At 33.3% G+C, this 15,177-nt stretch overlaps 2 protein-coding genes across 6 annotated transcripts in view; one reads left to right on the top strand and one right to left on the bottom strand.

Annotated features, from left to right (window-relative positions):
* Positions 1-615: 615 nt before the first annotated feature.
* Positions 616-8,384, bottom strand: nabp2 (nucleic acid binding protein 2). Of its 3 annotated transcripts, none has more exons than XM_009305771.5 (7): positions 8,156-8,384; positions 7,602-7,742; positions 6,380-6,518; positions 6,022-6,093; positions 4,870-4,945; positions 4,722-4,770; positions 616-2,332 (listed from the first exon to the last, which is right to left on the bottom strand). In XM_009305771.5, the coding sequence occupies exons 2-7, from the start codon at positions 7,678-7,680 to the stop codon at positions 2,157-2,159; spliced, it is 591 nt and encodes a 196-aa protein (XP_009304046.1). In that variant the 5' UTR covers positions 7,681-7,742; positions 8,156-8,384; the 3' UTR covers positions 616-2,156. The 3 variants fall into 3 exon arrangements, with proteins under 3 accessions (XP_009304046.1, XP_005172861.1, XP_005172862.1); XM_005172804.6 differs by having other exon boundaries at positions 7,602-7,717; XM_005172805.6 differs by having other exon boundaries at positions 7,602-7,708.
* dgkab (diacylglycerol kinase, alpha b) overlaps positions 8,382-15,177 on the top strand; it is a 29,633-nt gene continuing 22,837 nt past the window's right edge. Inside the window, exons 1-7 of one of the 3 annotated variants that reach the window (XM_073916029.1) lie at positions 8,382-8,408; positions 10,401-10,486; positions 12,242-12,318; positions 12,837-12,981; positions 13,692-13,766; positions 13,911-13,960; positions 14,193-14,267. In XM_073916029.1, coding sequence (XP_073772130.1) covers positions 10,411-10,486; positions 12,242-12,318; positions 12,837-12,981; positions 13,692-13,766; positions 13,911-13,960; positions 14,193-14,267 — 498 coding nt within the window. In that variant the 5' untranslated portion in view covers positions 8,382-8,408; positions 10,401-10,410. 3 annotated transcript variants of the gene reach the window in all.

Genomic DNA, 15,177 nt, shown 5'->3' with positions numbered 1-15,177 from the left:
AATTTATTTATTTTAATTTATTTTTCTTTAATTTATTTTATTTGTTTATTTGAGTTTAGCTGGAATAAAAAAATCTTAATTTTTTAGGTCAATATTATTAGCCCCCTTAAGCAATATTAGTGTTGGATTGTCTCCAGAACAAACCACTGTTATACAATGACTTGTGTAATTACTCTAACTTTACCCTATTAAACCCCCTATTAAACCTAGAAATGAGTTATTAAAACTGTAATGTTCAGAAATGTGTTGATAAAAATAAACAGCTCAGGAAATATTTGAAAACATAATTACAATTGCACAGAAGGGATAATTATTTAGTCTTTAACTGGATGTGGCTTTGAAGGAAAACATCTGGCTAAAATTAATAAAAAACAAAACCAATGATGAAGTTGACAAACAATCAGACGGTCTTAAAAAAAGGTGAAACATTTCACTAACAATCTACAACACATGACAGCATTGAGTTAAGCCAAACATGTCTTCAGAAGAGACATGCACACACAGCTGCTCACCAAAACCCTTCAGGAAATACAGCTGAAGTCAGAATTATTATTATTATATTTAAGTATTTATCAAATGATGTTTAACAGATTTTTCACAGTATTTCCTATAATATTTTTTCTCCTGGAGAAAGGCTTATTTGTTTTATTTTGGCTAGAATAAAAGCAGTTTTGAATTGTTTTAAACCCATTTTAAGATCAATATTATTAGCCTCTTAACCCTCCTTTCGTGTTCACCTCCGCCCCTTACTTTAGTGTTCCCGGTCAAAATCGGCCGCTCTCTTTAACCACTCTTCTATTGCTCAAAAAGCATTTTTCACCACCAAATATTTAATCAACATACTTTAGCTGTGAACAATATCTCAAACTAGTGTTTAACGTGAATTTATAAAGTTAGACGTACAATAACTGCAGTGAAAATACAAATTGGCAGCACAGTCGCGCAGTGGACACTGGTTCGAGCCTCGGCTGGGTCAGTTGGCATTTCTGTGTGGAGTTTGCATGTTCTCCCCGTGTTAGCATGGGTTTCCACCGGTGCAAAGACTTGTGGTACATGTGAATTGGGTAGGCCAGGGGTGTCCAAACTCGATCCTGGAGGGCCGGTGTCCTGCATTGTTTAGCTACAACGTCCTGCAACACACCTGCTCAGAACTCTAGTATACCTAGAAAGAGCTTGATTAGCTGGTTCAGGTGTGTTTAATTGGGGTTGGAACTAAAATATGCAGGACCCAAGCCTTCCAGGACCGAGTCTGGACAATGGGGTAGGCCAAATTGGTCATGATGTATGTGTATGAATGGAAGTGTATGGGAGTTTCCCAGAGATGGGTTGCAGCTGGAAGGGCATTCGCTGCGTAAAACATATGCTGGATAAGTTGGTGGTTCATTCTGCTGTGGTGACCCCTGATTATTAAATGGCTGAAAAGAAAATCAATGAATGAAAATACAAATAGGCAGCGAAAATGTATTGCATAATGTCATGGAGGTGATCAGGTGGGAGGATCGGCACATAAGCACGGAAAAGAGATGTTCAGTCTCAAATGTGTGTGTGAGTGTGTGTGTTGGAGCGGTGTATATGGGGATGCTTTCTGTTTGATGGTTGAATACAGTGGATACCCATTCATTTCCTATGGTGGTCACTTTTGACTAGGAACACCACACGGTTGATTAAAACACTCAAAATTCATCACTTGTACATGTTTAAGTACACAGTGTGAAGGACATAATATGGCCTTGAAGCAATCAGATGTAAAACACAATATTTATCAGTGTTTTAGGTTGTAAATCGGTTTAGATTTGACCCAAACACGACAGGAAGGTTAAGAAATATGTGTTTTAAACTGTCCACAGAACAAACCACTGTAATATAATGACTTGCCCTATCACCCTTACTTGCCTAATTACCCTAGTTAAGCCTTTAAATGTCACTTTAAGCTAAATACTAGTCTCTTGTAGAATATCTAGTCTAATATTATGTGCTGTCATCATGGCAAAGATAAAATAAATCAGTTATTAGAAATGAGTTATTAAAACTATTATGTTTAGAATTGTGTTGAGAAAATCTGCTCTCCGCTAAACAGAAATTGGGTGGAAAAAAAATAAACAGGGGGTTAATAATTCTGACTTCAGCCGTACGTATTGCTCTATTATTACTGTAAATCATCTTTTGAGTGTCCGCCGTGTCTCCTTGCCATTGCTGACTGAAGTTCCTCCCGCAGCAGGACTCGGTGTCGAGCGGTTGCCATTTCCACTGTTTGCTCGTCCAGAAGACTGTGGATTACTAGAGTTGCCAGATGCTTGAGAATTCACTCCGTTTCCATTAGGAGTGTCTGTACCTTCAGAGAGAGAGAAACAATGTAGAGCTTTGAAATGGAAAACAGACTTATGGATGTCAGAAGTTTGCAGCTGTATACCATTGGAGAAGATCACACATTCTTTGAGAGGAAAGGGTAATTACAGGGTTCAACGCCAGGGATTTTTTTCTACTGGCCCGATCGGGCAAGTGGTTCAGATTTTTACTTGCCCTGCCAACATTTTCTCTGGCCCCACCAAAAAAAGAAATTAGCCATTTAGTTATTCAGCATAACTTTTCTTTAAATACAATTGACAATTTAAAAATGATTTAATTTAAATACAATACTGATTAGATTAATTAAAGTGAATTGTTTAATGTGTGGTTTAGTTTAATTATTTAGTTGACAATTTTATGCTTTTTGTTTGTTTAAAATCCACCAAAATTCCTAATTTTATAAGCCGGCTCATTACATCAGTCTATAACAGTGGTTCTCAAAGTGGGTGTCGGGACCCCCCGTGGGGTCGCGGGGCAATGAAGGGGGGTCGCCTGGTGATTTCCAAAATCTATTTATTTTTATTAAACCATAAGAATTAACATATTTTATCCATAACTATACTGAAAATAAAAATAGTCATTTATAGTTACTATATACTATATAGTTACTATAGTAGCTTATAGTTACTAGTTCTATTGGATTGCGACCCCTGGGGTAATTATATTATATTAAAGGCAGCAATAGCGTCAGATGCATATATAATATATAATATCAGGTTATACTTTCTGGCACATTTAAAGCACTGAAGCACTTTCTGTATTTATAACCATCTCAGAGGATATTGGGGGTCGCGAGTCACTGGCATTTTTATTTTGGGGGTCGCGGGCTGAAAAGTTTGGGAACCCCTGGTCTATAATACTGTCAGTATTTTTATTATTCATTTATTTGTTAATCTTAATTTAAAATGTATTTCACTTCTTGTTCTTGCTTGATCCATCAACATAATAATCATATTAGCCGCACGAATCGCGCTTACTGGGCAAACAAGTTCTGAAACAAACGTTTGGGCATGAAAGCACGCAATTGACAAACATTCGCAGCCAAATTAAACTTTAGTGACAAAGCAGCACTGGCCCCTATCGGGCCAGTAACCATTCTGTATACTGTCCCGAGCGTCTTGCACACTGGCCCCGGGCCAGCGGGCAGTCCTTATTGTTGAGCCCTGAATTTAATTAAAAAGATTACGGCACAGTGGCTCAGTGGTTAACACCTTACAGCAAGAAAATCACTGGTTCGAGTCCTGGCTCAGCCACTTGGCATTTCTGTGTGGAGTTTGCGTGTTCTCCTCATGTTGGCGTGGTTTTCCTCCGGGTGCTCTGGTTTCCCCCACAGTCCAAACACATGCGCTATAGGGGAATTGATGAACTAAATTGGTCGTAGTGTATGAGTGTGTGTGTGTGCATGAGAGTATGGGTGTTTCCCAGTACTGGGTTGCAGCTTGAAGGCCATCCGCTGTGTAAAACTAATTCCAGAATAGTTGGCGGTTCATTCCGCTGTGGAGACTCCTTAAAAATCATAGACTAAGCTGAAGGAGATTGAATGAAATCCATGCTTAAATTATATAAAAACAGCACCACATGATTTATTTTGATGAAAGTTTTCCCCCACTGGTTTATTCTGTATCTCCTCCTGGTGTGTGTGTGTGTGTGTGTGTGTGTATTTTACTTTAGTTTGTTTGTTGCTTAGTTTTGATGCTCTGTATTGTTCACTTCTGAAAAATATATCATTTAAAACAAGAGTGTGAGATGATGATGATGATGATGATGATAATAATAATAAGAGTAAAATAATTTAATTTAAGGAAGAGTTAAGATTGATTTTCGATTTTTACTGTTGATCATAAGTTGGCAGCATTTCCCCTTTAGCTTTATGGAGTATAACTGCACATTATAGTGTGCATGCATAAATACATTGACTTTGTTTTTGTTTACTCCATGTAGTTCTAGCTGAGCTGCTTATTTAAATGATCTCAGACATACCAAGGTAAGTGCGCAAAGGTTTCTCTCTCTCTTTCCCTCTCTCTCTCTCAATTCAATTCAGTAATTGCTTTATTGGCATGACAGATGTATTGCCAAAGCAGTTCTTAAGTTTAAATAGAAATAAGAGAACATACATATATAATAAAAAACACAGAAAATAGAAGTAGTAGATAAAAAAGGTATATACATATAATAATCAAATACAAATTTCAAAGCATTTTCCCAAAATATGTCAAAATAAGATTTGCCGCCAAAACTCACTTCATTTGCTGAAACACAGAGGCCAAATTAGGACTCAACATCACCCCATAGTGGATGAAAACATCCCTAATATAACATACTGTAAGGATTAAACTCCCCAGCTCTGCTAGTGGTAACAGTAAATATTGTTCTACCTGTTGTGGCTCCAGTGCTGCTGTTCATGTTGCTCTGGTCGTTCAATCCCTGATAGAAAACAAGAAGACATTGAATTAACATGACTTATAGTTCATTAAATGGTGGTTAGGCTAAGACTGAAATCTGATGAAATAAATCTAGACATACCGTTTTATTTGTCTGGGTCAAATATTCTGGATTTGGCTCGCTAAAGTTTGGCACCTCAGAATACACCATGCAGAATCTTACAAATCAGATACAGAAAAAATATTGAATTCTCAGTCGAATATTGAGTGTGAAGTGTAGTTTAATATATACATCAAATGTTTAGAATAATTATTTTTTATTGTAAGTCTTTAGTAATATTATTATAAATATTATATTATTTTTACAAGTGAATTTATATAAAAATAAAATTATTTAAATTATGAATAGTTACCAGATTTTTGACCTAATAAATCCAATCCAAAAAAAGAATTAATATTATTATAATTATATGCTTAGATTGGATTTATTTGGTCCAAAATCCAGTAACTGTTTATAATTTAAATTATTTTATTTAAAATTAAATTGAATTAATAAGTTAAATGATGCTTGGATTTGGTTAAAAAAAATCTATTTAATATTTCCAATTTAAAACAACAACTGTTTATGCTGCAATATATTAATACATTTAAGTTATTTATGCAATTCAAAGGTTTAATAATCATAATCATAACTCCAGTATTAAATGATCCTTTAGAAATTATCTAATATGATTATTGCAAAAGTTACAAGTAAACTATTATAATTGCATTATATTTATCAAAAGTAGCAGTAAATTATTATATCTATTTTTTTAATTTATTACAATTATTATTACATTTATTATATTAATGATACAAACAATTAAAATTAATATTCCAAATAAATGTTGTTATTTTAACCTTTTATGAATGAAATAATCCAATTGTTTCCGGCTAAATTAAGAAGTAGCAAAAAGTTCAGCTTGAGCCAAAATAATAAAAGGGGTTTTAAACTGTAATAACTTTACACAACATTACTGGCCTGTAAAAAAAAAAAAAGCCAAGATAACAAATATTTTAAGTTGCTTTCGCTTATTTTAATAAGTTTAATCAGGTTTCAACTACATATTTTTAAGTTATACAAAGTTAAGCTGAATATCTGTAGTCAGTTTGATTAATGTAAGTTGTGATAACTTGAAAAGATTCTCTGATTCAACTAATTAAGGCCACAAGAATTTTATTTTCAGTGTGGTTAATAAGTGGTTATGATTAAAGTTAAGTAAAACATGTATACTTCAGTAAATAATGCACTCACTCTCCAATCTTCTGTAGTTCACCTCCTCGTCCAGTGTATAATGTCAAACAGCCTTTAAAAACAGAGGCGTAACTGCAGAAGACAAATGTGCTGTGAAGACACTTAAGTTGACTCTTAACACAGATTTTTCAGTTTTACTGTTTTTATTGATGCATATTAGTCTGAGAGTTCCAGTATCAAATATAAAGAGTCAGTAAGACATCAACTGTTTTATTTTTTCAACACATTTCTAGACATAATAGTTTTAATAACTCATTTTTAATAACTGATTTCGTTTATCTCTGCCATGATGACTGTACATAATATTTGACTAGATATTCTGCAAGATGTTAGTGCAATGTACTGAGCCCGGTCTCACCCTTTGGTTAGTCTGATGATGTCACCAGCCTGAATGAGTCCTCCGACCTCGTCCCAAACGGAGATGCTGATGCTGCCCGTTTTGTCGGCCACTTTACAGGTGCGAACCTCATGACCGTCTTTAGTCTTCGTCACTCGTCCTTCAAGAAGAGAGACTAGATTCAGATTCACTACTGTTTAGATGTACAGTGCTCAGCATAAATAAGTACTCCCTCTTTAGAAAATTAATATTTTTATCTATTTATCAGTGAATATGGGCAATCATTTTTGATGCATTTAAACAAAGCAGTTTTATTAAACAGTTATATTCATTAGAGTATGGTCATTGAACACCTTTAGGAATATACATATAATACATTCAAATTCAATTGAGTTATTGCAATATATATATATATATATATTGTGTTCCTCTTGATTTTTTTCCTGTTTATTCAATTTTTATTCAATATTTTCCCCTAACCCAGTGGTTTTGAAACTTTTTTTTACCAAGTACCACCTCAGAAGAAAATTGTCTCCCCATGTACCACCATAATGACTGGTATTGAAATACATAGTAGGCATAATTAAGCGGCTTCAGCTCTGCACAGTTCACAAACGTGACAGATTAATTCTTATTATTCTGAATATTTATTATTGTCAGCCACTTTAAACATAATAAATAGCCTGAACAATAACACACAGGTAAAAAAAAAAAAAGATAAAATGTCAACGTTTAAATTAAAATGTGATTTTAAAAGTTAATTAAAAATGGCACTGTTCTTAAAAAGTTAAAAGAAAACTGCTGTACTTAAATGTAAAGTAAAAGTATAATATTATATGGCCATCCCAGGTGGGCAAATATTAGATGTGGGGCCAAATTGGTTCTACCAAATATTAAGTCTCTCTCTCTCTCTATATATATATATATATATATATATATATATGTTAATATGTATGCGTATATAGATATTCAAAAATATATAAGTATTGATAAATTTGCCTTTAAAGTTTTCTAAATTACATGTTTAGCATTAGAACTAATCAAAACAAAAGTTGTGATATATTTACAGTAGAAGCTGTACATCTTTACTTAATACTCAATTTTTTTTTTGGTATAAAGAAAAATGTATCATTTTGACCTAAACAATGTATTTGAACTATTTCAATAGTGCAATACAAGACTATTTTTGTGGTCCAGAGTCCAACATGTAAGATGTTGTGCATGTAATGTGCAGTTCAGACACCTGTTTCCAGCACGATGAAGATGACATTGAGGTTTTTGAGTCCAGGTTTGATGTCCTTCACATGAGTCTCAGCGCTCATGGTCAGTCAGTGTGTTTCTGTCTGAACCCTGAAGAAACTCAAACACAACAAACGAACAGCATCTGTAAAACCACACAATAATAATCAATGAGTCATAAAAATAACTTAAAAATAGCATTAATGTGTCTCTTGCAAACATTTTGCATTGAGGTAAAGATGGGTTTATATTCGCACATTCATTCATTTTTGAACAAAGAGAAAACTTCACGGTCCTTTTAGAACTACTATGAACATTTCGGTCATGTAAATATGACTTACAAACAACATTTGCACTATTTAAATGACTGTCAACAATGTTGTGCTTTGATAACGTTAGTCATTGGCTGCTAATATGATTTTACTAATTGGGATTTTCAAAAAAACTGTTCTGAAATTATATTAGTAAGTATAAAGTCAGAATGTGCGAATATAGAACCAACCTTTTCCCCAATATTAACATTTTCCAAGCAGCAAACTGAAGTAAACAAACACTCACTGGTTAGCATGAGCTACTTCTGCACTGTGTTTGCTCTAATGCTAGTCGCCGGTAAGCTGTTTTCGTCATCTGCCACAGTTTGCGTGAATAATCCCGCAAAACCCCACAACCTTTGCTGTGAATGAAGGTTCAGACAGCTGTCAATCATCACAGGTAGCGTAATGTAGACGCTCAACTAGTGTTTACACTGTTTTTCCTCACTAAACGTCATTACGCTATGTTTACCAGTGCGTCATGACGTAATAATCAGCACGTATGTATCCGAGCTGCACGGCTGCATTTGCTCAAGACTAAAGTTGAATTATCTGAGTTTAGTGAAAAGCCGTCAAAAAATCATGTTCAGATATTAGGAATGACGTTTAATTTAGTGAGTTTAGGTGTACGGTTTGTGTTTTGAACTGCACATGCAAGTTAATCACTGATTTTGACGAGATTTAATCCCTCTTTGATTTACCTGAGAGGTTTTGTTCTTCTGTTTAAAGGTAAGATTGGTTAAAATCAATATTTATAGTGTTTACTTAATAGTTATATGAATACACGCGCTGTTACATCTTAAGAGTCGCTATAACTGTAAGTATTTAAGCGGCTGGTGTTATTAGATTCATCTTTGTTTTCTTATCTGAAAAGTAATTACAATATTTTAATATAAATGAGTTTTATTAACTGTCTATTAATTATTGTGATTAGTTTTGCCAGCTAATTTCATTCGTCAGCTTTTAAATTAAATTTGAGACTAACAACATATATCAAGAGCTATAATATATGCAAGTTATTTGTTTGTTTGAAGAATATACATACATTAATTAATTAACTTAATTTTAAATTGAAAAATAAGTAAACATTTTATTAAGTTAAATAACGTTGTGCATAAAAATATGATTGTTTTTAAATAATTGTCGTAATTCTTTAATATGTAATTAATAATCACATTATTATAAAAAGATTACAATAAGATTAAGATATATATAATTTATCCTAAATTACAAAATAGAGTTAAAGCAAACAAATGATGACAAAATTATTTGATAAATAATTTACCCAACATTTCCTTAAAATAAATACATAAAAATAATTTAAAACATGAAAACAAATCAAATTTGAACATTAAAAGTGATAAAAAATGTTCAAATTAATAAACAAAAACATAAAAGACTAACTAACTTAATTGGAACCGTTGTTCTTGATTTATAAGGAAATATGAGTTATTTATAAGCAAACATGTTTGTTTAAATAATTTTCCAAAAATGTAGTTAAAATTTATATATATATATATAAACGAATTAAAGCAAGCAAACTATTTAACTTTGAATATTAAAAAGAATAAAATACAATACTATAATACATAGAAAGCTAATAAGGAAACATGACTTATTTATCAACAAACAAATCGACAAATAAATTAGTACATAGTACAATGGTTTGGATTAATAATTTACCCAAATTTATTAACAAAATTAATTAAGAAAAACAAATTAGGTGGCTCAGTGCTAAGCACTGTCATCTCACAGCAAGAAGGTTGCTGGTTCAAGTCCCAGCTGGGTCAGTTTACAGTTTTCTGTGTGCGTTTCTCAGAGTTTGCATGTTCTCCCCATGTTGGCGTGGGTTTCCTCCGAGATCTCCAGTTTCCCCCACAGTCCAAACACCTGCGCTGTAGAACAATTGGGTAAACTACATTGGCTGTAGTTTATGTGTGTGAGTGTATGGATGTTTCCCAGTACTAGCTTGCAGCTAGATAGGCATCCGTTATGTAAAACATTTGCTGGATAAGTTGGCGGTTCATTCCGCTGTGGTGACCCCTGATGAGTAAAGGGACTAAGCAAAAGGAAAATGAATGAATTAATGAAAAACTAATTAAATCAAGCAAACTAAAAAAATGTATTTTAATATTAAAAGTAAATATTAATATTAACATAAATTAACAAATACAGTAGAATACATAGAAAATAAGGAAATAGGACTTACTTGTAAATAAACTAATTTGCGAATAATGTAATAATTCAACTGCTAAAATTATGATTTCAGCACAATGTTTTGCAATCAGCCACATTTTTAGCCAGCAGACAAGCCCTTGTTTTTAAATGAGGGACGCATTTAGTAGGGAATTAGTAGCGTTTTTCCTTTAAAACACTCTTGTTTGTGCATCTTTTCCATCATTGGATTAAGACAGTTTTGCCACACATTTGATAATATCTCTCATTAGAGTTCAGTTCATCTGCTCATCAAGTGTTTTAACCTCATTTCTCAGGACAGACAGAATGGCGGACGCAGAATCTGCTTTGGAAAACGAGATTAACCCTGTTGACTTCATTCAGCTGCAGGAGTACATCGAGTGTAAGTGTCTGTCGCAAACCAGCACACAACATTACCACTCTTCATTTATTGGCACATAATTACAACAGCAAACTCTGCATGTTATTATGAACTAAAGAGTTCTTGTCAAAAAATGTCTGGCTGCAGCAATCGATTATTTCAATAACCAATTAATCTACCACTGCAATCGATTGATTACTTAACCTTTTTCCATTTTTCTTTGAAGATCTTGTGACTGAATTGCAATAGAGCAGTAAAAATATATATTTTATGAATTATTAGACCCCCTGTTGTTATTTTTTTTTTCCAAATTTCTGTTTAGCAGAGAGATTTCTTCAACACATTTTTAAATATAATAGTTTTAATAACTCCTTTCTAATAATTGTTTTATCTTTGTCATGACAGTAAAAAATATTTGACTAGATATCCTTCAAGACACTTCTATACAGCTTAAAGTGGCATTTAAAGGCTTAACTAGGTTAATTAGGTTAACTAGGCAGGTTAGGGTAATTAGGCAAGTTATTATATAGTAATGGTTTGTTCTGTAGACTATTGAAAAAACATAGCTTAAAGGGGCTAATAATATTGTCCTTAAAATGGTGTTTAAAAAATTTATAACTGCTTTTATTCTACCCGAAATAAAACAAATCAGGCTTTCTCCAGAAGAAAAAATATTATCAAACATACTGTGAAAATTATCTTGCTCTGTTAAACATCATTTAGGAAATATAAAAAAAAAAAATTCTAATTGGGGCTTACAAATCTGACTTCAACTGTATATGTATGTTTAAATTACATTAACTGATAAAATAATTACAGGATAAAATAAAAACAAGCTGCATATTGCTGAATTAAAATAAAAATAATGAGCAGATCAAATAAATGTTATACATACAGGAAGATTTCTAAAAATTAAATGATTATTTTATGTAATCCTCTTAATCAAATAAATCAATTATAAATTTTAGCTTATAAAAATGTAAAAAGGGCCGAGGCAGTGGCGCAGTAGGTAGTGCTGTCGCCTCACAGCAAGAAGGTCGCTGGTTCTAGCTTCGGCGTTTCTGTGTGGAGTTTGCATGCTCTCCCTGTCTTCGCGTGGGTTTCCTCCGGGTGCTCCGGTTTCCTCCACAGTCTAAACACATGCGGTACAGGTGAATTGGGTAGGCTAAATTGTCCGTAGTGTATGAGTGTGTGTGTGAATGTGTGTGTGGATGTTTCCCAGAGATGGGTTGCGGCTGGAATGGCATCCGCTGCATAAAAACTTACTGGAAAAGTTGGCGGTTCATTCCGCTGTGGCGATCCCAGATTAATAAAGGGACTAAGCCGACAAGAAAATGAAATGAAATGAAAAATGTAAAAAAAAATACATTTTTTTTTAGAAAAGTAATTTTTGCTCTCAAAAGGTATATTAATTTCATCCAAAATAAAGTAATAATAATATAAAATATTTAGACGTTTTTTTTCGATTTGAAGTAACCATGTGAATATAATTTATCCCTGTGATGTAAAGCTGAATTTTCAGCATTATTAATTTAGTCTTCATTGTCACATCATTTTTCAGAAATCAATCTAATTTCATGATTTCTGCTCAAATATTATTGTGGCTCAAGTTATAAATAATCACCTCATTTATTATCAGTGTTAAAATATATATAATTATTTTGTGAAAACATTTGTAATTTTTGTAGGATTTTTTTAAACATAATCTTTTGTAATAATGTTTTACTTGACAAAATTTAATTGAAAATGATCTTTTATTTGTTTTGAATTCTCCAGACAGCAGGATTACAGCCAAAGAGGCAATGAAGGAATTTCATGCGGGCGGAAAGCTGGTGCACCACAGGTTTGGAGATGTAAGATTAACAGAAACTCCGCTGTTTCTATCGGAACTCATGCTGGATAATTTGTGCATTTATAATTAAATTAAGTTTTATTATGAAAAATGAGAAGTCTTTAAAAAAAAACAATCGCAGACTAATTATTTCTTCACTTTTCTATTCTTTTCATACAGTATCAAGCTTGAATGGGTAGTTCACACAAAAATGACCATTTACTCACTATTTACTCACTTGTTGTTGTTTTTTTCAAATCTTTATGAGTTTCTTTCATCAGTTAAATGCAAAAGAAGATATTTAGAAGAAAGCTAGAAACCTGTAACCATCGACTTTTATAGTAGAAAAAAAACCATGGAAGTGAATGGTTACCGATTTCCAGCATTCTCCAAATATCTTCTTTTGTGTTTCACAGAAGAAAGGAACTCGTCAACATTTGAAACGGGTGAAGGATGAGTAAATAATGAATGATGTGTGAACTATCCCTTTAACATGAATGTAAAACTCACTAAAAAGACTCTTATTTTTCTGTGCTGGAGCACACAGACGCAGCCGGGTTTGCTCTGTTCCTCAGCAGTTATCTGGAAGTTGAAGATTTCCCGGCTGATCTCTGCCGGCGTCTCTTCGGCTATTTCCAGAGATGTGAGCAGAGCTGTGTGGACCCAAGACTTCACACCAAAGACGGTCAGAGGATCAAACATCAGTCTGTGGTCTTAAAGGGATAGTTCACCCAAAAATGAAACTCATATGGTTTCATATACACTCAAAAACTATTTTTGCTGACGCCCTAATCAGTGCATTTACTGAACAAGGTTGCCTATTGAGACGCACCTTATCGATTGAGTTTGATGGCTAATCAGCATTTTCCTTAAATCCGATTTTGTTAGTACTTTTGGCATTGTAGGACAGGTTTTGCTAGAAAATCAAATAAGCATCATTAAAATGGTTAAAACCTTGAAAAATAAAGTGGACTGTTAAAGACGTAATGATGTTTTATATTACACTTTTAAGTTTTATTTAGAGGTGTTAAAGTTGCTGCAGAGTTTTATTGGCGTATTTCCATCTGAAACTGAATACTGAGTAGGGGGTGGGGCTTTATTTTTGAGCTCCTCCTCTGAGCAGTTGGAGGGGCGTGGCTTAGCATATTTCACCCAGTCCATCAAACTGACATCATCAGAGAAAGACTGCTGTTCCAGACTGAAAGCAGATGGTCAAGTTTTGATTAAAGATTACCAAAACAAAATTTCTTTTTTTTCTTGCTTTGATTATTTATTCACCCTACTATACGACTAACAATGTGCGTTAGTAAACCAAAGGTTGTAAATTTTAACTTTAAATGCCCACTTATTTCATGTATAGTTATTATGTTGATATTCTTTGTCGATCTCTCTCAGGCGGAGTCTCTCTTAAAGCTGTGTCGTGCTATTTTTCCATATTGGAGGACGGAAATCCACGAGACAAACTGGAGTGTGAGAAATTCATCTAATAGTAATAACTACCAGTGTGTAATACTCTGTAAAAATGAGTTTAAGCAGTATTTTTAATCATTTCAGTTATGACAGACTTGTTGTAGCCTATATGTAAAGTATTTATCAAATGTATGATCCATACAGACACCTTCAAACTGTATGATAAAGACGACAATGGACTGCTTGATGGCAAGGTAAAACAGGCGTATACAGTACGTGATATTTGTTTTTTTTTAATGTAATTGGGCATCATGTATTTTCCATTTTAACTTAAGTTAAAATGAGCACTTTAACATGTCCAATGATTATTCCTTTATATTTCTAAAAGGATTGCATTGCTGTTTTACTGATTTTATATTTACATTTTAAATGCTAACATAATAGTAATAACAACACACAATAATGATGTGCACGTTTGTTTAACAGGAAGTTGACAAAATAGTGGCACAGATGATGAAAGCTGCCGAATATCTTGGATGGGACGTGACAGAACTGAAGCCAGTGGGTTTATTGTTGGCACTAAAATCTAACATCAAAATTTGATTGATTGCACATGCCTAATTCGATCAGGATCTTGATCCATACCGTATCATATATATATCATGTCATATCATTGCAACTTAAAGTGCAATTTAAAAGCTGAACTAAGTTCATTAGACAAGTCATTGTATAACGTATATTTGTTCTGTAGGCAATCCAAAACAAATATTGCTTAAGGGGGATAATAATTAGAGCTGTAAGCCTAAATAAGTCTCACAGTTCGGTTCGGTTACGATTATCATGCCATCGATTCGGTTAAATCCGATATCACGGTGCATTGACGGTGCTTTCCATACACAGTTTTGTATTTTCTTCCCAGCAGAATTCTTGTATTAAAATGTATGAATATATTTATATTTATATACTGTTTGTAATGCAATTTTGTCATTTAATGCAGTCAGATATATAAACTGTACCTTTAAACAACACAAGCATTTATAGCAATTAATATAAATAAATGTAAATATCCAGCTTGCTTTCTGATCCTTGTCTACGAAGTTCTCTTACACCCCTTTGATTGGTCACACCCTCAACAAAAACGGCTGCGATTGGCTCTTGCACCTAACCCTGCACGAAAGATACAATTAATTTTGACACCCCTATCCACTTGTAAAGTGGTGACGTGTTTGTGACGTATGTATACTGTTTCCGGGTCCAAGCCGCCATTCACTTGAGTGGAGAAATCATTCGTTTATGATCACTTTTTATTCCTATCACACATTAAAGTTAATTTTACATAAAGTCATAGTGTACACAACAATCCCTGCTTGCTGCATAACAAATACCAAAATTTTAACAATTTATAAAACAATGAATCACTTTCTGGCCATCGGATATTAGGCATGGACATATATATTGCGATCGTGACTTT

This window comes from Danio rerio, chromosome 11 (genome assembly GCF_049306965.1).
Source record: "Danio rerio strain Tuebingen ecotype United States chromosome 11, GRCz12tu, whole genome shotgun sequence".
In the NCBI taxonomy this organism is placed as follows: Eukaryota; Metazoa; Chordata; class Actinopteri; order Cypriniformes; family Danionidae; genus Danio; species Danio rerio.
Note: the sequence above shows the minus strand (reverse complement) of the source record. Positions and strands in the feature narration are given on the sequence as shown.